Consider the following 25,405-nt stretch of genomic DNA (forward strand, 5'->3'; position numbering starts at 1 on the left):
CCTTTTTGAGTCTCCTGGTTCTTTACAACAAAGGCAGGCATTTTCATTTTACCGGAGCTGAGGAAAATCACACTTTTATGATTACTTGTCCTGCTCCCGGAATTGATTGCAAGAAACCATGTCTGGCACCTTTGATCCCTGTTACTGTCTCAGTCGATGCTTAGTCTGCGCCTCCCCGGACCCCCTTGAGGTCCCCGTCCGTCTGCCGCCCTTCCAGCTGACAGAGGGCCAACTCCACCCCCAGTGAACCAGGAAGGAAGCCTGAGCGGCATCCAAAGTCACAGTGGCCTCAGGCGAAGGTGGGAAACGCCGGCCCCATCCACCTCTCCTCTCAGTGTCTCTGCCTCAGTGTCAGCAACGTGCATGTCTGTCAGGCTAGGAGCCAGCGAGCGCCTTTGCCCCTCTCTTCCCCACATAGGTGCCTACCTGTCCTAGGAAAGGAAGTTCCCCTCAGCCTGCTGTCACTGCCTCACTGAAAGCGAGCAAAACATCATTTCCCCAGGTGGTAAGGGCCAAAAAACCCAGAAATATCTGTATTTTAACAATAGACTTTTGCAAATAGAAAAATTAACCCCTAAAGCTGACGTTTTCAGCATCATACCAGGCTGGCTAGACATAGAGAGGGGTGTGTGAGCAAACCTATTTTCCCTTTCACTTCTTTAGTTTAGAAACAAATTAAGTTACACACATGTATTATGCCATCCCCCCATTCCACTTTGCTTCAAGTAATCAATGTTGACAGCCTGGGATGTATCTTTCTATGTATTTCTCTATCTTCCTATAGGGACATGCCACAGTTTATCCTAATGATGGGCATTCAGGTTGTTTTCAATTTTGAGGTCATGGTCAGCAATCCTTCAGCAAACATAGCTCAGTGTACAGCCTTATATATTGATTCTTTTATTTGTAGGATAGTTTCACAGAAGTAGGACTGGTCAAGGTACATGCATTTAGTAGATACTGCCAGGTTACTTTTCATTCACTATAGCGATCTACTTGCCCACAAAAAATATATATATAATGTTTATATCCCCATACCCTTTAATACTTGATCTTATAAATTTTATTTTCGCTAACTAGTGGTGGGAAATGTTTTCTTCTTTTTATTTTAATTTGTATTTTTGCCATTCTCTGAGGATACCCTGTGTCAGTGGTCAGAGTTCTTTCTTGGAGGCTGACCCTGCTGGCCCAATTGCAACTGCTTTCAGGCCTCCAGAGGCTTCAGTTTTCTCCAGGCAAGAGCTGAAGAAGCAGCTTTAATGAGCATGATGGATTTTAATCATAGAAGCTCATTGCACCGCATGAATTAAAAACCATCGAAAAGATGGATTTCATGTAAATGCCATTTGGAAAGGTTACAGGAACAAGAAGGAAACAGACAATGTGTGTGCACAGATGCTGTGGGTTTTCTGGCTCTGCCCCAGCTCTGCGGTGGTCACGCTGTGGGTGTGCTGCCTTGCTCTACCCTGCTCTCTGCAGAACCTGTAGAAGCCCCCTGCAGAAGGGGAGGACCTTCCAGTGGCCAGCATGTCGGGCTTAGAGAGAGGAGCACCTGGAGAGTTAAGGACTCCTAGGGCCCAGCAGCTTCTGAGCCTTTCTTCCACCTTCCTTGCTAAAACTAGGTCCATCTTCCTGTGTGGTCCCCCTTTCCTGAGGTTTTTCTAGCTTTCAAGCATCCCTGGGTCCTGTCTTTACTCCAGCTATGGAAATTTTTTCCAGTAGTATACTCCCTCTCAATGTCCTTTGCTGAATAGTAAGTTTTTCTAGAAGTGACTTCCCACTTCTCCTTCTAGCCGGTACCCTCAATTCCTCATTCCTTGTTCTGCTCTGGCTTGCTCAGACTGGATGTTTCTTGGATCAGAGTTGTACCACAATTCTGGGGACTGATTTGTTGTGGATTGCAGCTCTCCTCTGAGGCCTAAGGTTTTTCTCTTTTTTCCTCTTCTTCCACTCTGTCCTTCTTATCTGGCTGGTGAAGTAGGCACCCCAGCGCAATGCATGCTAACACTCTTGGGGGTGCTTGCCCCCCACAGAGGCAGTGTATGTGATCTGGGAGACAGAGCATGATGTAGGAAGGTCTGCCTGACCCAAGTAGATCTGTTACTGAGCTTATGGTGGACTAGAGCGGTGTTCAACCCCAAACTGGCTGAAGTGCTTTCCAGAAATGTTAACAGTCATCCATTATGAAAAGTATATGCCCTACCAGTGACGCCTCATCCATGACACCTAGGGCACTGGGCACAGGGACTACCCCTTCTGGATCTTCATATAACTGCTCACCCACTGATTAGCAAAAATCCATGAGAAGTGATTGCGCCTGCTACAGACAAAAATTTTGGAGGAAAAAGTTCTGTACACATTGCTGGTGGAAAGGAGAAATCAATGTCACAGAAATATAAACACCAGAAAATAAGCATATATGTACAGTATTTATTGCAATATTATTTATAATGGCAAAAACTCATTAACAAAGTGAATGCCCATCTAGAGGACAAAGGGTGAATAATAAGCTGTGATATATTCATATATGTCTGTAAATACAGTATATATATTTACGAATAAATAGTGAGAAAATCACACTAGTGTCCACAAAGAACAGCATGTACAAATGGTATACCATTTACATAAAATTGAGTTTATACACATACAGAGATGTATTAAAAGATGATGACCAGAATATTAATCATGTTTATCTTAAGGTGGTGGGGTTCCAGGTGATTTTTCTTCCTATGCTTTTCTGAACCATTTGAATTTATAATAGTGAACGTGTGTTAGTTTAAAAAAAAAAAACACTCAGAAATAAATTAAAGCTGGGACTTCCCTGGTCGTCCAGTGGTAAAGAATCCACCTTGCAGTGCAGGGGATGCGGGTTCGATCCCTGGTCAGGGAACTAAGATCCCACATGCCACAGGGCAACTAAGCCCGCGTGCCACAACTACTGAGCTCATGCACCTCAACTGGAGAGCCTGTGTGCCGCAAACTACAGAGCCCACGCACTCTGGAGCTTGCACGCCACAACTAGTGAAGAGAAAACCCACACGCCACAACTAGCGAGAAGCCCACGCACCACAACAAAGAGCCCGCACGCTGCAACAAAAGATCCTGCATGCCTCAACAATGATCCCGCGTGCCGCAGCTAAGACCAGTTGCAGCCAAAGATAAATAAAGTAAAATAAAAAAATAATAAATAAATCTTAAAAAAAAAAGAAATAAACTAAAGCTATTTTCATTGTGAAAAAGCTGAGAGGTAGAGGAAGGAAACGCAGAGCTTGTAATGAGTAGCCAGAATCTTCTGGCTTTTCCCAAGGCACGTGATTCAAGAGATTAAGACAATGTCTTTTATGGCAATGTCTTTTATGACCTTGGAAGTCTCACTGTAGTTTTGCTACATCCCATTGTTTACCTATTCAGTTGTGGGAGAAGCCTACATGGGGACATGAATACCAGGAGGCAGGGATCACTGGCTGTGTTGGAAGCTGATTATCATAGGGGGCCTGAAGGTATTGTTTTTCCCAGAAGTCTTAACAGTTAGCAAAAATATCTTTTCTCTGCACAAGATTTACATAGTCTTATGTGGAAACAAGGAGGTACAGATGACTCATCCAGGTTCCTTCCATTCATGTGAGTATATAAAGTCAATTTAATGTTGTAGATTACCTTCTTATTCCTATTAAAGCATTATAGAGTTTCTAATTGGAAAAATGACAATTTAAAATGTTGTAGCATGTCACTGTTTCCTTGACCATTGTATATATGCTCACTTTTATTTCCTTACTTGGGGTAATATTAAAATTTGTTGGCTAATATTTATTAGCCAATGTTCTGCCTTCGGCCATGGTATTTGCATGCTTAAACCTTTATAAGAATAATGTCAGAGGCAAGACTAATGGAAACTGGAGCTTAATGAAAGTGAACAAATTTTATATTTTATCTTATTTACTTCATTCACGTTGAATCAGTGACATTGACTACACTCTGAAAGCCAGTAATTTACAAACATGCAAAGAGGAAAATCGATATCTCACAAGATAAAAAATGCTTCCCCTGGCCTTTTGTTTTATAATGGGGAAATAAGAGGTCACATCTCTTCATTGATCTTAGTGCTTTACACAAGCTAATGGTATTTCATGCTGATTTTATTTTGAACCAGCAGGAAAATTACATGGTAAATGACCCAGTGTTATTCAAATCAACAAATATTAGAGGAAAAATACAGGAATTGGAAGCTGCCTATTCATAAAATGCTAAAATATTAGGAGAATTTTCCTTCTCTGTTTATCTGTATCACTGTGGTTACCATAATCATGAATCCTGGATTCTTGGAATGTGATAACAAAGAAAAGAAACCTTTTGTCCAGTTTTCAGCAATGTGACTAATGAATATTCAGGCACAGAAGGCCTTGGTTGCCTTAAATAGTCACTGGGAAATGCACGTACAAAATAGGTCTTGGTGTGGAGATAAATGGAATTGAAATTATTCTCCCTGTTATTTTGCTCTCAATTTTTGTCATCTTCTCTTCTCCATCCTCTGCTACTACTTGAAGGAGAAAAAGGGGAAAAGAGAGAAAGAGAAATGTTAAGAATCTGCTTTCTGAAAGGTGTTATTCCTGCCCATCCACATGCCCTTAATTACAGGTATTTCCAAAATCGTGTTACACCTGCAAGGTCCCTAAATATATCTTATTGGTTCAGTTCTTGCCTCACAAAGAGTCATATCCAAGTTCAGAGTCTAGACTGAGGCTGTCTCAATTATCAGGCTCCTTCCTTGTTACCCATGTGCCAATCCCCCCTTCTTACAGAGCTCTTGGCTCCTAGTATTTTATCTGAGCATTTATTTCATTTTCTTATGTTGTTGGTGGGCCTTGATGGGCTGTGTGCTGTAACTCATCTTTTCAATGTCTCTTGTGTTCTATTCCCCACCGAGCTCTGACTTTCAGATCCATCACTTCCTTCCAGAGCCTTCCCTGCCTTGACCATGTGTCTCTGGCCCTGGCCTGGATCTGGCTTCCTCCAGATCTTATACTATCTGCTGCTCTGGCTCTCCTGGTCCCACCTCCTCACTCTACAAACACCCCTCTGCTGCTGGCCTCCTCTTTCCTTGCAGGAATTGGGGAAAGTGGTGAAGGAGACATGGGAAAGTCTATTCTAGAGCAGATGGAACCTCCCCAATAGTGAGGGAGTGGCCCGAAATCTGTTAGGAGAAGTTTTAGAATGCCATTTCTTGCTCCTCACCCTCCAGCCTCTCCTCTTCTCCTGCTTCTCCTTCCAAACTCAGCTAAAAAAAAAAAAGCAATGGAGTTTTCAACTCTGAATTAATGTCATTGTCAGATTGTGCCAGATCATAAGGAATAAGAGACGCTCATTTCCAAAATCTTATTCCTCCACCTCGCATCAGCCACGCTGGGTCCCCGTGGGCTGAAGCAGGATTGGGCTCACTTTCCTTTCTTAGCCCTCTAATTATCTTACCCTTGTGTTCTTTGGAAATATTTCCAACATAATTTTCCCTTTCAGACTGCATAATTGTAGTTACTGGAACTGAGGGAGTGGGAGAATAGAATGCATGTGTATTCTGTGCACGTTCACTAGACTAATTATAGTATAGTGTGATGTATCGTTGAATACATCACTCTCAAGCTGCTCTGACACTGTGTGCTGGCGATGGGGAGATAGTAAACATTCAGCTTGTTGATCAAAGGCAGTTGGCATCAATAGATGTACCTGCAAAACTGAGTACACAGATTAAAAATTCTGATAGTTCTGATAGAGTCATATTGAACTTCAAGCTTTTATTCATTCACTTATCTGGGTATTTATGAAGCAACTCCTAGATACAAAACCGTGGTTCGTGCTCATGAGGGTCAACAGAATTTCCAGATAAGGTTCTTCTCAGGCTTTGTAATCTCCCACTATTTTATGGGAGAAATAACCCCTCTAGGCTAATGCTATATGAATGGTGCGGAAGATACAGACCCTGCCTTCAAAGACTACATAAGCAATTTAATATAGACAAGAACCTCTTAGTAGGATGGCCTGTGGAGTAGACATTTAAGGCAGTGAACTACTTCACCTGCACTTAATCAGGAATATCTTGTTAGCATGCAGATCCAAGGGGAGCATGTGTAATGAGAGAGAGAGTTTGATAACTGGTTTCCTCCTTTTCCCTGGAAGCTTTCTCCATACACCTACTGAGGGGGAAATGGAGCTTGTGGTTATTAAAGGTTCGAAGCTGTCACAGTTAGATGGGGCCAATGATACTGAGACTCTTGCCATATTTTTTTTCAGGGAATAATATACCTTTCAGGGAGGTTAATCTACTTAATGTGAGAGATCGGAGAGCAAGGAATCCTGTGAAGTTATGAAAATTTTCTGGTTAGTTTATATGGAAAAAATTTGAGTAGTCAAAGAAAGGGACAGTTATCAACTTCAGATTTTGTGAGTCTTTCTTCTTACCTTTTAGATCTGTGTGTATTTTGCTGTGTGTTGAGAGATGGGAGGGATTGAGCTAGTTTCAGGGGCATTGCGACTTCCACGAGAGAACCCCAGTGGCTATGGTCACTGGGATCTCTTTGTCTTGATTGAGCTATATAGTCTGCCTTACCTTTGGGGATACCATTGTTGCTAAAACATATGCACATGTGTTGCAGACTCACCTAAAATTCTTTGTGCAACCTCACAGGAGCTGATTGGAAGAGGCTATTGTTGGAGTCTCTTTCTATATTCTTATGTATTACAAAACTGAATCCTGTTAATATTTTATCTGAATTATTCATTGGGAACACGTATTCTAAGGGGAAACCATCCAAGGTTAGATTGGGGATATGTATTTCATAAGATGCTTTTCATTCACAGCAATTATTTGAAATTCACCATGAATTTTAATAAACTTACTACATAGCTTCTTCCTGTTAATCCAATTCCTGCTTAATTGGAACCTTCTGTATCATCTCAGAACAACCTCTGGAATCAGATTAATTGTAACTAAAGTAACAGTTTTCTCACGCTAATAATGATCAGTTTAAAAAGAGTTGGGCAGATATTAGATAGTTTAATCACAAGTTACAGCAAATTGACTCTTCATTAGTGGGGGAGAGGCTCAAACTTTTAGACTCCGAGGAAGAGCAAATTGTATTGAAAACCACCAGGCACAGTGCTCTGGCTACAAGCTTGTGTTCCTCCACATTCTTGCTGCGGCCATAATTCATAATAATACTGGTGGCAAAAAGCTATTTATCACCTTGCCAGTGCTGACTCTCTGGGTAGCTGGGAAATTTACCCACATAGATTAATGGGAGAAAGATTTTTTAAAAGTCAGAATAAGATAGAATCATTTTTAGAACTAGTTAAGCTTTCCTTTGGAAGTGTGAACTTTGTAACTCAGTTTTAATATTTGTGTCCCCAGGTTCACAGAGCTTAACAGTGTCTTTTTTTTTTTTTTTGAACTTGTCAGGTACAATTTGCCTTCTCTACACTGAGGAGTTCTTTATTCCTATCTTGTCTTACCCTCGCTTTCTCTTTCCCTTGCTTGCTCTCTCTCTCTCTCTCACTCTTGCTAATGAAAGGGAGTTTCCTTTGAGGGTTTTGCTTAGGCAGCAGGTTTAAGGGTTCAGAGAAAAAACGTGGATTTGCCCTTTAGATTTCCAGGGTTATTTCATTCTATCATGATGCTGCAACTTTGGGTAGTAAGCTTGGGAGCAGCCAGGGGTCGTATCTTAAAGGGTATTATATGATGCTGAGAAGTTTGCATTTGTTTTTTTCCTAGTGGCAGTAGGGAACTACTGAATGCTTTGGTAAAATTAATCAAGTTACTTTTGTACCTCTGCTCTTCTTCAAAATGGGTTTAATTAATCAATCTTGCATTTTTTTCTCCTCTGGCATTCTTTTTTTTTTTTTTAATAAATTTATACATTTAATTTATTTTTTTTTTTGGCTGCCCTGGGTCTTCGTTGCTGCACGCAGGCTTTCTCTAGTTGTGGTGAGCGGGGCTACTCTTCGTTGTGGTGCGCGGGCTTCTCATTGCGGTGGCTTCTATTGTTGCGGAGCACAGGCTCTAGGCACGCAGGCTTCAGTAGTTGCAACATGTGAGCTTCAGTAGTTGTGGCATGCGGGCTCAGTAGTTGTGGCTTGTGGGCTCTAGAGCTCAGTAGTTGTGCACAGGCTTAGCTGCTCCACAGCATGTGGGATCTTCCCGGACCAGGGCTCAAACCCATGTCCCCTGCATTGGCAGGCGGATTCTTAACCACTGCGCCACCAGGGAAGCCCTGGCATTCTTTTAAAACTAACTCTTTGCAAAAATCAGTGTCATAATGAAACTACCTCTGAACCATACCTAAATAAAATGGAGAAATGCCCTCAGATATTCAGGGACACCTTTACTTTCTAGAAAGGTGGTAAAAAACTGAATACAGCTGACCCTTGAACAACATGGGTTTGAACTGCGTGGGTCCACTTATATGCAGATATTTTTCAGTAGTAAATATTTACCATAGTACTACACATTCCATGGTTGGTTGAATCCATGGATGTGGAGGAAGTGTGGAGGGCTGACTATAAGTTATATGCAGATCAACCCATGCCTTGTTCAAGGGCCAATTGAAGTTTTTTTTTTTTTTCCAAATAACTTTGAATAGAATTTTTTCAAAATTTAAATTCTGATTAAAATTCTTAATTGCTCAAGCTGTGTGTCTAAATGCACAAGAGTGCTTAGGGGCTACCTATTGGGAAGATGGTCGGTAATTAATAATGTTTTAAAAAGTTTTTTAAACAAATAATGAAGTATAGTTATAATCATTGTTTTATTACTTGTACCATTATCGTTGGCCAGATAGCATTTTTAAAACTTTTCCCATAATGATACAAATAATCTCTTGATGGCTTCAAGCTGTTTAGATTATTGAATTGAAAACATTAGGAAGTCATCATTACTTTGAGATTTTTCATTTTTCTTAATGAAACCATGTCAAGATCATTGATTCCTTTTTTGATTTTTTTTGACCCTTTGGGTTTTTAATTCACTCTGGGGCTTTATTAAGATGTATCATGTTTGTGTGCGGCTGCAAGATTTCTGTAAGGTGTTTGGAATGTCTTATGATAGGCTTGATGGATTCTAGGAGCAGGACTCCATCTGGAGAAGAGATGTCCTTGGTCTGAGACCTGTCATGTGCGATTCAAATGGAGGCTGGACATTCTAGGAGGGAGCAGATCTTGCAGCGGCCCCTGCCCCCCCTGCCAGGGAGACAAGGCTTTAGTGGAGTCACTGAATCCAGACAACAGTGAGGGGGGGAGAGACAAGTTGTGTGTGTGCCACAGGCCTGAGGATGGAGCTCTGAAGTTGTCACAACTACTCAAACACCATAGTCCCAGGCACCCATCATGACCCCACGGGACAGTCTGCTGTGAGTTTGCCAGCACCACCCAAGGGACCTCCACGGGGTAAACCTAGGAGTTTCTTCCTTGTCAGACCCCATTGTTCCATGTGGAACCTGCAGGCCAGTCAGTCCTACCTTGTCTCTTCTTCCTGATTGCTTCCAAGTCCTTCTAGGGACCTGTTGTCTTCTATCTTCTCTATATACAGCTCCAGGTTTCTTTTCCTCTGGCCCAGCCTCTCACTGTTTCTGTCTCTGTCAGACCTTTCCTTGCTGCCCTCTGGAAACTTTTGCAACTAATAACAACAGTGACATATCTACTTACATAGCATGTATTAGGCACAAGAAGCTGTTCTAAGTGCTGTGCTTATATTACTTGTATGGGCTCATTAAATACTCACAATGCCCCTGGGACATAGGCATTGTTATTATGTCCACTTTACAGATGGTGAAACTGAGGCACAGAGAAGTTAATTCACCCATGATCGCACAGCTAGTAAATGGTGGAGCTGGGACTTGAATCTGGGAGTAAGGCTTCAGGGTCTGTGCTCTTAGTCATTAAAATATCCTGCGTCTCCCTAGGGTAAAAATTTCCCCACACACTAAACCTTTCTCAGAATGGTCTTTCAACTGCATTGTCTTTTATTTGCACATGAAAGTGCAACAAAGTACTAATATGTGCTTGGCTAGCCACTTGAAACATTTCCACAACCAGGGTCTGTAGCCTGTCACAGAAAAACAACCCCCATATACTATGAGCTCATAATTGAACATTAAAAACCATATGAGGAAAACCATAAAAGGAGGGCCAGGAGAACCAACAAATGGCAAAAATAACACGTCTAGAACTAGAAACAATAGAATAATCTAAAAGAAAGTATAAGCATTTAAAAAACTTGATTACAGGGGCTTCCCTGGTGGCACAGTGGTTAAGAATCCTCCTGCCAATGCAGGGGACACTGGTTCTAGCCCTGGTCCAGGAAGATCCCACATGCCGCGGAGCAACTAAGCCCGTGCGCCACAACTACTGAGCCTGCATGCCACAACTACTGAAGCCCGGGCACCCTAGAGCCCATGCTCTGCAACAAGAAAAGCCACCACAGTGAGAAGCCCGCGCACCGCAACGAAGAGTAGCCCCCGCTCACCGCCAACTAGAGAAAGCCACGCGCAGCAACAAAGACCCAACACAGCCAAAAAAAGAAACGTGATTACAGATTAAAGAAGGAAAAGAGCCATAGTAAAATAACTAGACACTAGGAATAAAGAGTAAGCAGTTTGAAGTAGACCCAAATACAAATTTCAAAAAGTTTAATACCCAAGAAGCTAAAAGAAAGAAAGATGGTTTGATTACTTCCAGATGAATTGAGAATTGATAAAATGGAAGGAAGACATGAGAAATAGCATTCAGTTTGCAGAAGACAATAAATTGATGGAAAATGGAAAATATGAATGAGAGGTTAAGAGACTAGAATGAGGTCTAATGTAAATCTAATAAGAATTCCAGAAGAAGATAATAAGGAGAAAGGGTAGGGCAAAATTCAGAGGCAATGGATGGAAATTTTCTGGAAATAAGGAAAACATGAATCGTAGGATTGAGGAAGTATGCAAAATTCCAAATATTTTAGTGAGACAGCAGAAGTTTTAGTGAGCATATCGGGAAACCACCTCTCTCATATGACTTTTGTGGAGGGTCATTTTGCAATATATATAAAAAATGTGCAAGCTCTTTGACCTGGAAATTCTGCTTCTAGAAATTTATCCTCAGTAAATAATCAGTTCAGTTCCTCCAAACTTAAATATATAAGGATGTTGATCTCAACATTGTATAATAGAGATGTATTGAAAAGAGCTTTAAAAAAAACCTCATCAATGTGCAATAGACAAAATACATTAGGGTATAACCAGAGAAGCACTGTTGCTTTTATGAAGCTGTTAAAATGATTATACAGATCTATTTTTATTTATTGTATAGAAAGGTGGTTGTTATGGAAAAAGATCTAAAAAAGCAGTGTGAGTAGTTGGTCCCACTGGCATAATCAAAAAGTCCATATATATAAAGAGAAGTTTGGAAGGATAAATACTTAAAGTTTACAGTTAGTTGTCACTGGGTGGATAATTTTTACTTTCTTTTTTGTCCTTTTATGCATTGTCTGATATCAAATTATACTGTGTAAAGAGAAATCTTGATTTGTATTTTAGATGAGGAGTAATGATAGAGTAATAGCTGTCCCAGGGAGAGTAGGTTTGTATTACCAGCGCCATCATGCTCTACCTCTTATTCCCCTTTTGGTTGTGTGTGCTGTGGGTGTGTACTAATTGTGTTGCTGTGCCCACAGCCCTGGCACTGAATGTTGTCATGGAATCCAGCATTAGAAAATATAATGGGAATATATAGGGAGGAAGAATGGGTACAGAACTTGACTCATTTCTAAAGGCGGTTGGGTGATTTACACCACGATGCCTAAACTAAAAAGTATCTCAAGGTTGAATACTGTGTTATTTAAAATATATGCTGAGTTATCCTTGATGTACCTTGTAAAGCTAAGAAGAATCTAAAGTGCTCATGAGATTAAATGATCAAATATGTAATTATTTTGTTTTGTTGTGTGTATATTTGTGTGCTTGCACGTGTATGTGTGTACTCACGTGTACACACACACACTTTTTTTTTTAATGTGTGGCCAATCAGATTTTGAGTGTGGGTGCTCCTCTCCTGATACTTTTCTCTAATTTGGGTTCTTAGAGCCAAATGAGTCAGTTTTAAAGTGAAGACAGAGAGAGGTGGTTTAAAGAAGGGAAAGAACATAGAGGCTTCTTTAGCTTCAGGTTCTTAGGAAAAGGGATTAGGCTTCAGATGCCTCGTAGAGTTTTATAAGTAAGTGGAGATACAATGTGATTATAGCCATCTCGGGTTTTTCAATAATAACTCATTGAAAACAAGTTTCCTCATTCGCAAGCGTGGACATACTAATAAAATGTATGATTTAAGAAAAAAACAATAAAAAAGTGTTCCTGACATAATTGGGGGGGAGAGAGAAAGATAAGAGAGTTAGAGTATGAGGGTAATGATGGAGATTAATTTCAGAGAAATCTACTGTGTGCATGAGAGACCTTGGCACACAGCCTGTCCTCTCCTTTGCAGTGAATTTTCCTGTTTGTTATACAAAATGTTTTATTCAGTGTAACCTACCAAGCGACAAAGATTAACAGTGATAGAGAAACAGAAAATCCTACGGGTCTTGATTTATAAAGCAGAAGGATGGTCTTTATAGGAAGTCGCCTAGTGGACTGGAGACAGCCCCGATATTAACAACTGAAGATACTGTGACACTCTCCTCGAGGCAGATTTCTTTTTAATAAATTTATTTATTTATTTATTTTTGGCTGTGTTGGGTCTTCGTTGCTGTGTGCAGGCTTTCTCTAGTTGTGGTGAGCGGGGGCTACTCTTTGTTGCGGTGTGCGGGCTTCTCATTGTCGTGGCTTCTCTTGTTGCGGAGCACGGGCTCTAGGCGCACAGGCTTCAGTAGTTGTGGTACGTGGGCTCAGGAGTTGTGGCTTGTGGGCTCTAGAGCTCAGGCTCAGTAGTTGTGGTGCACGGGCTTAGTTGCTCTGTGGCATGTGGGATCTTCCCGGGCCAGGGCTTGAATCCGTGTCCCTTGCATTGGCAGGCAGATTCTTAACCACTGCACCACCAGGGAAGCCCTACGGCAGATTTCTTTAAGTGGGCAATTTCATTATTAGATGGTTACCAGATTTTAAGTCCTATCTGTAAAACTTAAGTGAGGAAAGATGCTTCAGCCAGATCCTAATCTGCATTTCAGTGGGAAAGGCCAGAAAAAAAAAAATCCCCCTATATTTGGAGCTTCAAATACATCATTATTGCTCAGTCTGTAACCTTGGTGACAGGAAAGCTTGAGGGGGCCTGAGGTGGTAACATTAGTATAAACAGCTTTTCTATTGAACAAACGTGTATATATATTCACACTGTGAATTTCATCTCACTGAGTCAGCATATTTATGTAAGGAAAGTTTGGTAGAGAATTTCCTGGAAGCAGCTGGCCTACTTACCTAAATGCAGTGCCCATTTTTTTTCTGGCAGATAAACAGTAGCTGTAGACTACTGTGTCTGAAAAGAGACTCTTCACAGTTAAGTTATGTCAGCATCTGAGGCAGCGAGGCAGCCCCTGGTGGTGACTTCGGCAGCAGCCCTGAGCCCTGTGCTCCCCTCCCCTGGCATCACGCTGTCCTTCCGCATGAGGCTGAGGTGTGCCTCAGTCATTAGAGGGCGTTCTCTGTGCTTGTGCCCAGGAGAGAGCAGTGTCCTTGGGTCATGACTGACTGGCCATGTGGACCTGGATCTCTCACCAGGTAAAGTCTCCCCTGGTAACGTAGGCTGCCCCGCATACCTGATGACTTGGGCCCTGTGAGACTCTGGGGATGAAGGCTACAGTCTCTGTCTAGATGTGGCATTTCTGAAACTTCAGTCTGGGGGCCAGCTCTCTCTGAAGTGCTTGTTACAAATGCAGGTTCCCAGTTCTATACCTATAACTATGATTCAGGATGTCTGGTGTAGTAATTCTGATGCATAGTGAGGTTTGGGAACTACTGACTCAGAATAGCCTCTCATGACCTTCCTACTACGAAATGGGTTATCTTACTGCAGGGACTTTTGATTACTGTTTGTCCTCTTTCAAATTCATTCATCTAAATAGTTACTGAATGCCTGTTCTGTGCCAGATACTGAACTAGGCAGTGGAGTTATAATAGTGAACGAGATTGACATGTTTTTTTATCCTCATGAAATGAAGGGAAAATGAGTAAACAAATTAATAATTATGATAAGAGCTGAGAAGGCCACAACGGGATATTATAAGAGAGTATGCTGGAGGGAGGAGCAGTGAGTATTTAAAATAAAAATATGGTTAGCGGAGGCCTCTTTGAGGAGGCAGCGATTATACTAAGACCTGGATTAAAAGGAATCAGACACACGAGGACCATGCTAGGCAGTATAAAAAACTTGTGCACAGGTGTGGAGACCGGATCAGCCTCGTTGTGTTTCAAGAACAGAAAAAAAGGGCAGCGTGGTCAGTGCCCAGCAAGCCAGGGGCAGTGTGGTGTGAGATTAGGCAGGTTGGCCCTGGATTGTGTAGGCTCTGGAGGACAATGGGTGGGCAGAACAGACCGAGAGGGGGTGGAGAATCAGACGTTTAGTGGGACAGGAGTCTGGAGTTGAGAGGAGAGGCCTAGTCTGGGCCATGAATGTGGGAGTCACCAGCAGCTCAGTGGAGAACCACCTGAATGGGTGATTTAACCTAGGGAGAAGCTGGAGAGAGAGGATGGGGAAGGGCCTGGTGTAGAAGACTGGGAGCAGCCAGGGCCTGGGAGAGGTGGGAGGAACACCAGGAGGCTGTAGGCCTGTGGAAGCCACAGGAAGAAGATGCTCAGAGAGGGACAGGCAAGTGTGTTATTGGCGCTAAAGGTCTAGAACAGTGCAGGCCTGTCCAGTGGCCGCCAGCTTCATGTGGCTATGGAGCCCTTGAAATGTGACGAGTGTGAACTGAAAAAGTGTTGTAAGTGTAAAATAAAATATACACCATGCACACCTAAAAAGAATACAATGTTATATATTAATTATATTTCAATTTAAAAAACGCACGCCAGGGGCTTCCCTGGTGGCACAGTGGTTGAGAATCTGCCTGCCAAGGCGGGGCACATGGGTTTGATCCCTGGTCCAGGAAGATCCCACATGCCGCAGAGCAACTAAGCCCGTGCGCCACAACTACTGAGTCTGCGCTCTAGAGCCCGTGGTCCGCAACAAGAGAAGCCACCGCAATGAGAAGCCCGCGCACCACAATGAAGAGTAGCCCCCGCTCACCGCAACTAGAGAAAGCCCGCACGCAGCAACGAAGACCCAACGCAGCCAAATATAAATAAATAAATAAAAAACAAAACAAACAAACAAAATAACGCATGCCACATTTCAAAGATGTAGCACAAAAATAAGAATGAATATATTACTTTAATACTTTTTAAAGTAATGATGACGTTGAAATGATAATGTTTGGCATAGATTGGGTTCAATAATATACACTATTAAAATTTCACCTGCTTCTTTTTACTTTTTAAAAATATCACTACTAGGAAATTTTAAGCCACACATGTGGCTTTTGTCCTCTTTCTGTTACAGAGTTTGTTAAGGCGGAGGTCATTTGCAAACTTGGTCAGAGTAGACTGGCTGAGGTTAAGTAATCCCTAGCTAACTGTTTATACACAGGTGAGACAGAATCATCCTCATAATACTATTATACCTAAAATTAAATAACAAAACTCACCACTAAAATATTCTTCTAGACTTTTTGATACTTATGAAAGTGATTTAATAATTTCACATAAATTGACAATATCATATGCCTTTAAGTTCTTTGAAATGAACTCTCAGATATGGTTTTTCAATCTTTTTTTTAACCTGTATTTTCTTTCTTTCTTTTTTGTCTTCTTTCTTTTTATTTAAACATTTTTATTTGGTTTTTATTTTTGCCTATCTGGCCAGGAAACTTCATGGTGTTATGGTCAACTTGCCGCACAACCGTGTTCAAATCTGTCACCAACAGGTTCATTAAAAACCTGGCCTGCTCGGGGATTTGTGCCAGCCTGGTCTGCGTGCCCTTCGACATCATCCTCAGCACCAGTCCTCACTGCTGCTGGTGGATCTACACCATGCTCTTCTGCAAGGTCGTTAAGTTTTTGCACAAAGTCTTCTGCTCTGTGACTATCCTCAGCTTCCCTGCCATTGCCTTGGACAGGTAAGATCAGGTAGCCAGGGGTGCAACTTTTTTTTTTTTTTAAGTATATTGAAAAATTAGCATCATGAAGCAAATAGTGAATAGTCAGTGTTCCAAATACTGCTTTTTAGCCTGCTTGTTGTCAACAGAAAGATGTGGCATTGGGGAGGTTACATCATGACGATGCTGGGGCAGAGCTGGATCATGATATAGTTTCAGCTGGGTTGGAATTAGCGGTATTTGCATTGCAATTTGAAGTAGATTGCTCATCAGATTGCTAACTCTGCAATTAGGGCCTTTTGATGCAGGATGAAAACATTTCTGGAAGAACAAGAGAATAATTCAGTGGCTATTTAACAAATGATTAGACAGTCCTGTTGGACCTGGCCAGATAGCACCAGAATTCCTTTGGAGGATTTACTTCCAAGGTTTTATATTGTGATGGTGTTTGTTTTCTCTTCCCATCCTTTTTTAAAGGATGTTCATTTGGAAATAAATCTTACATCCTAGCTACTGCTGTCATACATAATTTGATCAAATTTATCAAAGTGAAGTGTGAAGTTCTCAGTAATCAACAGCTTCCTGTCTTTTCTCTTTGTTGCTAGCACTTCATGAATACAATTGAGATAATAATACATTTTAGAGAATAGAATTAAATAAGCAAAGAAGAATTGAAAAATACTTTGTGTCCACAAGAGCTTTTGATTTCAAGATTTACAGAGAGGAAAAGTTGCTGAAGGGAAAGTGCTGGCTCTTCTGACTTTATACCCTGTGATAAATTTAACGACGTTTTAGATGAATTTAGAATTTTAAAACTCTTCGTCCATTTAAAACATACTCAATACCTTAATGACCTATAAGGGTATGGATTGCAGAATCCATCTATGGAGTCGCTTCAGCCTCTCTGGCTTGGAACCCTGATTTCATTAGCTGCCCAGTGTTGTCTGCGCAGAGGACACAGAGCCACACAAAGCCCTCTACATACTAGGAGAAGTCATTGACTTTGTGCTTAAGAAAGAGGACCCTGGAACCAGAAGTCTGGTTTTAAGTCCTACCTATACTGCTTTCTCGCTGGTGGCTTTGGGCAAAGTGGCTTAACCTCTCTAAGTCTCAGTTTCCTCAGGGGTAAAACGAACTAAATGAATTATTTGTGGCCTGTGTTTGGCCACAATATTTATCTCTCTTTCTCTAGTCTTCCGTTCTGGTTGGCACATTCTTCCTTAGATATATTGTCTGCAATCATTTTACCATCGGATCTTGCAGGGAACCACTCCAGCTCCTTGACAGTTTCTCCCTAGAAACTCACCATCCACAGAGGCAGACGAGGCAGGTGACAAAACCAAGTGACCCAGGCCAGGTTGGGGTTGTGTGTCTGCATTCCTGTTCATAGGGGCCATCACTCAGCAGATGCAGCTACTAGTTGCTTTGTGAGTATCACGCCTCAGTGGGCCGGACTTTCTATTTCTTAGAAGAGAAGTCAGAAATCTAGAATTCTCTCATTTTTAAATGTTGGCAATTAATTTGCATTCAGAAACTTAGTATGTGGGCCACTGGAATCCCTTCAGCAAGCTGAATGTGCACCAGGTAGTGCCAGTTTGCCGCACCTACTTTTTGGTTACCTTGCATGTCTCTTCCATGCTCAACCAGAGGTCTGTGAACACCTGGGAAGTGCCATTGCACAGAACTGGAATAAAACTGTGAAAAGTCTGTTTACTTCCCGGTGGGCACCCTAATGCTTTTTGTGTTGATCCATTCTGTGTTCATGGCAGGTGTGTCTTTTCGGCGGCCCCTTCCTACCTGCTTGGTGAGGTCTCATGTCTGCAGTCCACATGGTGGACTTTTCTTTCCTGAAGGTTTTTTTTTTTTTAATAGTTTTATTGAGATATAATTTACATATCATAAAATTCATTTAAAATGTACAAGTCAATGAATTTTCGTATATGTACAGTTGTGCAGCCATGACCACAATTGAACTTTAGAATATTTCCGTCACCCTAAAAATGAACACCTTGTGTTCATTTACAGTTATTCCCCATTCGCACCCCCAGACCTAGGCTACCACGAATCTACTTTCTGTCTCTGTATGGGGGGGACATTTCATATAAGTGGAATCATACAATATGTGTTCTTTTGTGCCTGGCTTCTTTTACTCAGCATAATGTTTTCAAGGTTCACCCATGTTATAGCAGGTATCAGTACTTCTTTTTTTCTCTTTCCAGCTTTATTGAGTTATAGTTGACATACAGCACTGTACAAGTTTAAGGTATATGGCATAATGACTTCTCTTACACATATAGTGAAACGATTCACTATAAATTTAGTTAACATCCATCATCTCATATAGATACCAAAAAATGTTCATTTTCCTTGTAATGAGAACTCATGATCTACTCTCTTAACAACTTACTTCATTCCTTTTTATTGCCGAATAATATTCCCATTGTATGCATATACCACATTTTGTTTATCCATTTACTAGTTGATGGACATTTGGGTTGTTTCCACTTTTTGGCTGTTATAAATAATGCTGCTATGAATCCTGAAGGTTTTTTAAGAATAGGATTCAACAAGAGTGGGAACACATTATTCTGGACAGGTTGCTATTCTACCTGGAAGCAATGCAATAATCCCTGTGGGTTATTTTGAGCCTTTGGTTTTAGGCAAGAAAATACGCAAATAATAAGAAATCCTTATTTTCTTTCCAGCAGAAAATCTACTGTATTTTTGCCATCATTTTTTTTCAGTGTGTCTTTTATTTTTATTTTTTTTAATTGAAGTATAGTTGATTTACAATGTTTCAGGTGTACAGCAAAGTGATTCAGTTATATACATATATGTGTGTGTGTGTGTGTATATATATATATATATATATATATATATATATATATATTCTTTTTTAGATTCTCTTCCATTATAGATTATTACAAGATATTGAATATAGTTCCCTGTGCTACACCGTAGGTCCTTGTTGTTTATCTATTTTATATATTGTAGTGTATATCTATTAATCCCAAATTCCTAATTTTTTAAAAAGATAAGCAAGTTCTTTTAGTAGAAAAGCAAGTTTGGTAAATTCCTATTTCATTATTCAGAGATGCAGATTACTGGAAAGCATAGGTTCGTTGTGCACGAAGACAAAGGGAAAGCAGTCCTTTCTCTCACTTCTTTCCCAGATATTTGTTTCCTGGCACCGAGTCAGCAAGTGAATTGGGAGGCCACCTACACTTACTTCCTGCATCATCCTCTAGAGGCGTACACACTAACAAAATGATGTATAGTGAGCCTGTGTGCTTGTGTTGCAGTCTATTTCCCAACCTAGAATGGAATCAAAAATGACGGGAAGCCTGGTTTTGTTACCTGTCACTTAGCAAATGGGAATCAGAGACAGTGAACGCGTATTCATGCATGGGCGTGGGGCCATCACAATGAATTTACTGAGCGGTGGTTAGAAAAGCTTCTCCGTATTCAGAGAAAAACAATTGAGAGCGTGCATAACTTATACATTTCTTTCTCTTTTTTTCCCTTCCCAGAAAGTGATCTAGAACACATTTTACCGCACTCCATCCATCTCTGGTCATCCGTGGTCGTGTTGTGTTTGCATCGTCTCTCCCCCAGCTTGTCCCCTGCCAGACTCCACCACAGGGCCGCTTGCTCTTGACATTTTCCCAGGTGCCCCCTTTCCCTACCTCCTTTGTGCGTCCCTCCAGTAGAGCCATCATCTCCTCGGTTATAATTGTTTGTTTACATGCCCCCTTTCCCCATTTAGTTTAGAAACATTCCCTTGCGCCCTTCCATCTTTGCAGTCCAGTGCCTGGCACAATACCTAGCACATAGGTGGTGCTCAGAAATCCTTGTGACAGAAGGCACGCCTGCTCAGCTGGCCCCATGAGGGAATGCATGTTAACAGGGTTGGAAGGTCCAACCTAATGTTGGACTCCAGCATTAGCTGACTGCACAGATGTGGGCCGAGCTAAGGTGAAGAAACTCGCCATAGCTCTGAGGGCTGCTGGCTGCCCTTTCAGGACAGATGTGGTTCTATAGTCTAACAAATTACTCCGTTTCCCCCAGTCATAGGTGATATTGAAACAAGGTGCTTTTGGAATTCTGATTAGGTGGTTATAGAATAATCAAGTCAAGCTTGAAGGAAAAAAGTCTTCCCTGATTTTAACAAAAATCTAATCATGCAGGCATTTTAGGTCTATTAATTGCTCTTAGGGGTACTGAGCGATTGTCATGGGAACAATGGCGATTGAGCAGGCATGATTTTTTTCAGTCAAATTGATTTTGTGGAAGGATTTTGTCAGAGTCCCTCCCTCACACTGGCTCCTTCTGCCCCAGGTGGCTGTAAATGCTAGTGATATCCGTGCATATCCACTGTGGCACGAGTCTCCTTTGGATTTGTGTGCAGACACATTTTCTTTCTCTTAGTGGCTTTGAAAATTGCCCTCAAGCTCCTCTAGCCCAGGTAAAAAAATTTTTTACAAATTACCCTTTACCCTTAAATTGAAAAAGAGGTGTCTTTCCAGCAGAGGGAGATATCCTTTATATTGAGGGCACTCTTTTGGATTTAGTCCTGGTGGCAATAATTATAAAGCTAACTGTGAATTGTGCAGCAAAATCCTCAAAACTTAAGGTCTAGCTTCGTAATTCCCCCAGTGGTTTCCTCTGTCTTAGGCAGAATAGAAGAAATTGACCCTTTCTTTCCTCTCTCCTACTTTTAGTAATATAGATTCCCCTAACTAAAGTGTATCTTCTGTGAAATGAATTTTGCTTGTGCGTTTGGCAGGTACTACTCGGTCCTCTATCCGCTGGAGAGAAAAATATCTGATGCAAAGTCCCGAGAACTAGTGATATACATCTGGGCCCATGCCGTGGTGGCCAGCGTCCCTGTGTTTGTGGTGACCAACGTGGCTGACATCTATGCCACGTCCACCTGCACGGAAGTCTGGAGCAACTCGTTGGGCCACCTGGTGTACGTTCTGGTCTACAACGTCACCACGGTCATCGTACCTGTGGCTGTGGTATTCCTCTTCTTGATACTGATCCGCCGGGCCCTGAGTGCCAGCCAGAAGAAGAAGGTCATCATAGCAGCGCTGCGGACCCCGCAGAACACCATCTCTATCCCCTATGCCTCCCAGCGGGAGGCTGAGCTGCACGCCACCCTGCTGTCCATGGTGATAGTCTTCATCTTGTGCAGCGTGCCCTATGCCACACTGGTCGTCTACCAGACTGTGCTCAATGTCCCCGACACTTCTGTCTTCTTGCTGCTCACAGCCATTTGGCTGCCCAAAGTCTCTCTGCTGGCGAACCCTGTGCTCTTTCTTACCGTGAACAAATCGATCCGCAAGTGCTTGGTAGGGACCTTGGTACAACTGCACCACCGCTACAGTCGCCGGAATGTGGTGGGCACAGGGAGCGGGGTGGCCGATGCCAGCCTGGAGCCCAGCATGCGCTCGGGCAGCCAGCTTCTGGAGATGTTCCACATTGGGCAGCAGCAGATCTTTAAGCCCACGGATGATGAGGAAGAGAGTGAAGCCAAGTATGCCAGCTCAGCTGACCTCCAGGCCAGGGAGCTACTTCCCACCTGCCTGGAGGCAGAGCGGGGGTCACGGTTTGCTACCCCTGCACCACCCCCGGGCACAGTGGACTCTATATCCCAGGTGGCACCAGCAGTCCCTGTGGAACCTGAGACATTCCCTGACAGGTATTCCCTGCAATTCGGCTTTGGGCCATTTGAGTTGCCTCCCCAGTGGCTCTCGGAGACCCGAAATAGCAAGAAGAGGCTGCTTCCCCCCTTGGGCAACACCCCAGAAGAGCTGATCCAGACAAAGATGCCCAAGGTAGGCAGGGTGGAGCGGAAGATGAGCAGAAACAATAAAGTGAGCATCTTCCCAAAGGTGGATTCCTAGCAAGTCTTGTAAATCCCTGGAAACAACAGACGTTCCACATTCCTGCCCTCCCTTCACTGGGCCTATGATTTGTCTGATCTCCTTGCAGCCCAGTATGGGTTGATTCCTCCTCTATGGGCCAGATGCTTTTGAATGAGAGGGAAATCTATATAAAATCGAATGTCCTCTTTATTGAGGGCGTATATATATATATTTATACATATATATATATATATATATACACACACACATATATATATTTATCTCAGTGATCCTCAGTAAAGTCCACATTCCTCTCTATGGAGACGAAAGCTGGGTAGTGGGAAATGGGCCTTGGGTGGGTTCTCTGTGTGCATTTTCGGGGGATATCTCAGTTCCGGGCCCTGCAGAGAATACACGGAGAGAAGAACGGCTATGAGTTCAAAGGAAGCAGGGGCACTCTAAGAGAAGCCCAAGATAATTATGGAGCCGTGTGGCCACAAGAAAATGCCTATTTGATTGATTTTAAAATGACAAATATTCAAAATGGTTTATATTGATCTGTATCTTTAGGGAAGATAGAACCTTGGCATTTGATACCTTTTTTCTGGACGGCCTGATCACATGACTCACAGTTTCTCCCGATGCCCTTCATCTCCTTCGCTGGGATGTAGGTGAGGGATGAATGAATATTGCACCCCCATTTGACAGACATGGCAATAGATGTGCCCGGGGATTAGGAAGATATTCTGTCCTTGATTATCCTGACCATCTCCTAGCATCACTAAGGCCTCAGAAAGAGAAGTTCGCAGTGTTGGTTGGAAAACACTACAAGCTTTCATCATGTCTTTCCCCCTTAAGTTGTGTTTTTTTCAACAAATGAGAGAGAAGCTTAGAAGTGGAGAAGAAAGACTGAGAAATATCCACACGCTGTAGAGTTTTCTCTTCCCACATGGTCTCATGTGAAAGATTTTATGCAGCAATCAGCAGGGGTAAAGTGTATTGAAAAAGATTTGTGCCAACTTCTGGAATTAAAGGTCATTTAAAAAGGCAAAGTTAGGGTAAACGGGGTCCTCTGGAAACGTCAAGCTAAAAATACTTGATTAGGAAAAGTGAGTCTGCCCAAAAGAGTGGGAAAAGTTGGTTCCCTTCCAAGGAGGACCGCAGACCCCATGCGTCGCCAGTCTCATTTTCCGTCTGTTTGTATGACTGTGGTTCTCCCTTCATTTTGGGCACAAAGGAGGAACAGAACGTGGAGAAGGAATTCATCACTGTACAATGCCAAGGCAATACCTAGCCCAGATGAGCTCTCCTCTTACTCCTTCCCAGTGAAGTTGTAGCAGGAGCTAGACTGGATAGAAGAGGGGGGACAGCGTCCTCAATCGATCAGTCGCCTGGGGGCTCTCACAGTAATTCAAGTCTACTTTGGGGTGGACTTCACCAGGTTGAATTCAAACCACAAAGGAAACTTCACTCTTAAGGAGAGCAAATCAAGCGCCAGGTCTGCTCTTCTCTGGAGGGCGTTTTGTTCTTGTTCATAGTATGGAAGGGAGCCAATCCAGTGCCTTGAGCAAGCTTCAAGGGAGGGGACATCCTCAGCGGCAAAGAACACATCCCAACGGCAGGGGTCCTCACGGATCTTCTCCTTGAACCACACAGGCCCTTGTCCCTCGTAGGAAGGTCAGACTACATGTAGGGAGTTTCCTTTTCCTGTCCTTTCCTGGGTGTGCTGTCTTGTGATTCCCGAATGTGAACCCAAAGACCCTTGTCCGGAGGAGGGAGTGCCTTCCTCTTTGTGTTCGTCTCTTTGAAGCATTGTGTGCTCACAGCGGAAACAGGGGCCTGCCACCAACTCTCCCGGGGCCCCTGTGTGCCCTCTGGAGCTCCTTGCCCTGATGCTTCCCGTTGTGGCCCTTCAAGCTTATCTTTCAAACCGTCGCAGTTGTTACAGCGTTCATCAAGAGGAAACATAACCTGTCAGAAACTTGTGTCCACTTTAGAAGAGTCTGTCAAACGTAGCCACGTTGGTGTCATTCTGCTAACGTATATGTACAACTTAATAAATTCTGGTGAGCCGGAATTTGATAGATGTTTCTTATGTATGTTTGAAACAGTTGGTTGACTTCTAACAGGTCATGGCCAGGTGTATTTCTATACTCTTTGAAGAATTATGTTTTAATAAAAAATTGAAAAGCAGTTTCTGAACTCAAAAAAGGTTGTCTGAGTGATTTTTTGTTGGTTTGTTTTCTTTTTTGCCCCCCTCTCAAGTGGTATACTATCTGAACCTCTCTCTTCCTGTGTGATCTCAAAAGAAAGGTGTTTATTTTCCTCCCAACATGCAGATGCAGCATTCTAGTAGCATTTTCTTATGTTGTTGCAACTTGAAAAATGAATTCCCAAAGAAGAAACTGCAATGTTTGAATAAATGTCCCAAACCTGGGTTCCAAATGGAATTGGTGGATGGTCTGCTCAAACCTGTATGTGGAGCTACACGGGGAAGAGTGTAGTGCAGCCGTCATTACACCTTATGGTTGGGGCCATGGCCTTGAGGTCAGATGGCCCATGTTTGAATCCTGACTCTACCACTGACCCACCTTGTGACCTTGAGCAGGTGAGGTAATCTCCATGTATCTTGGTTTCCTCTCTATAAAATGGGGAGGTAATAACTGTGTCAGAGGCTTCTGTTGCCCTGACTCACATATTTCACCTCTGATTTTGGCCATGTCTGCAGAGGGCCATTGTTGGCTGCATCTCCTCACTTCCCTGAGAGCCATCAAGGCCTAGTTTCTCTGCTGTCTGCCCTGGGAGAGCTCCCTAGCTCTGGGGGGTAACCCTTGATCAGTGGGACATGGGAACCAGTGGATAAATGCCCCTGTCCTTCTGCTGGACAATTGTGGGAGGCATCTTTCCACTTCTCAGGAAGTCCAGCAAATTGAGTCCCTGTTGCCCACCACGGTGTCCAAATAATGCATCCTTTTATTGACTCTTCTTCTTCCTTCCCTGTCTGGCTTTCTCTACCCTCATTCATGCCCTCAAGGATCACCTCCCCAAAACCAACTGCACAAAGCCCTTGTCTCAAGCTCTGTTTTCAGGGGAATCCAAGTGAGACAATAGTATACCTCATGGGGCAGTTGTGAGGATCAAATGGCATGGTCTATTTAACACAAAGTGTGGCACACAGTAAAACTATATCAATATTAGTGCTTACATGTATGTGTTGGGCGTGAACAATAATCCTTTTGTCAGCTGTATTGATCAGAATTTAGTGGTTAAATCCCTTTCTGCCCCCTCTTAAATTTCTTTCTATATGCGTATTCACTGCAGTCCATATACAAAAGGTAATATACACACAAAGGAGGTGCTAGAATGACATGTGGTGTACCTTTTAAGGCAA

At 42.5% G+C, this 25,405-nt stretch overlaps 1 protein-coding gene across 3 annotated transcripts in view; it reads left to right on the top strand.

Moving 5' to 3' along the window:
- The window catches only part of GPR176 (G protein-coupled receptor 176), a 105,233-nt gene extending 81,031 nt beyond the window's left edge, over window positions 1–24,202 (top strand). For 2 of the 3 annotated variants that reach the window (XM_007180419.3, XM_057542042.1), the window contains 2 exons: window positions 15,913–16,165; window positions 20,931–24,202. In XM_007180419.3, coding sequence (XP_007180481.1) covers window positions 15,913–16,165; window positions 20,931–22,053 — 1,376 coding nt within the window. In that variant the 3' untranslated portion in view covers window positions 22,054–24,202. The remainder of the gene's footprint in view (window positions 1–15,912; window positions 16,166–20,930) is intronic. The other variant, XM_057542041.1, reaches the window with a different exon arrangement.
- The last annotated feature ends 1,203 nt before the right edge of the window (window positions 24,203–25,405 follow it).

The sequence above is a fragment of the Balaenoptera acutorostrata genome, chromosome 3 (genome assembly GCF_949987535.1).
Source record: "Balaenoptera acutorostrata chromosome 3, mBalAcu1.1, whole genome shotgun sequence".
Classification (NCBI taxonomy): Eukaryota; Metazoa; Chordata; class Mammalia; order Artiodactyla; family Balaenopteridae; genus Balaenoptera; species Balaenoptera acutorostrata.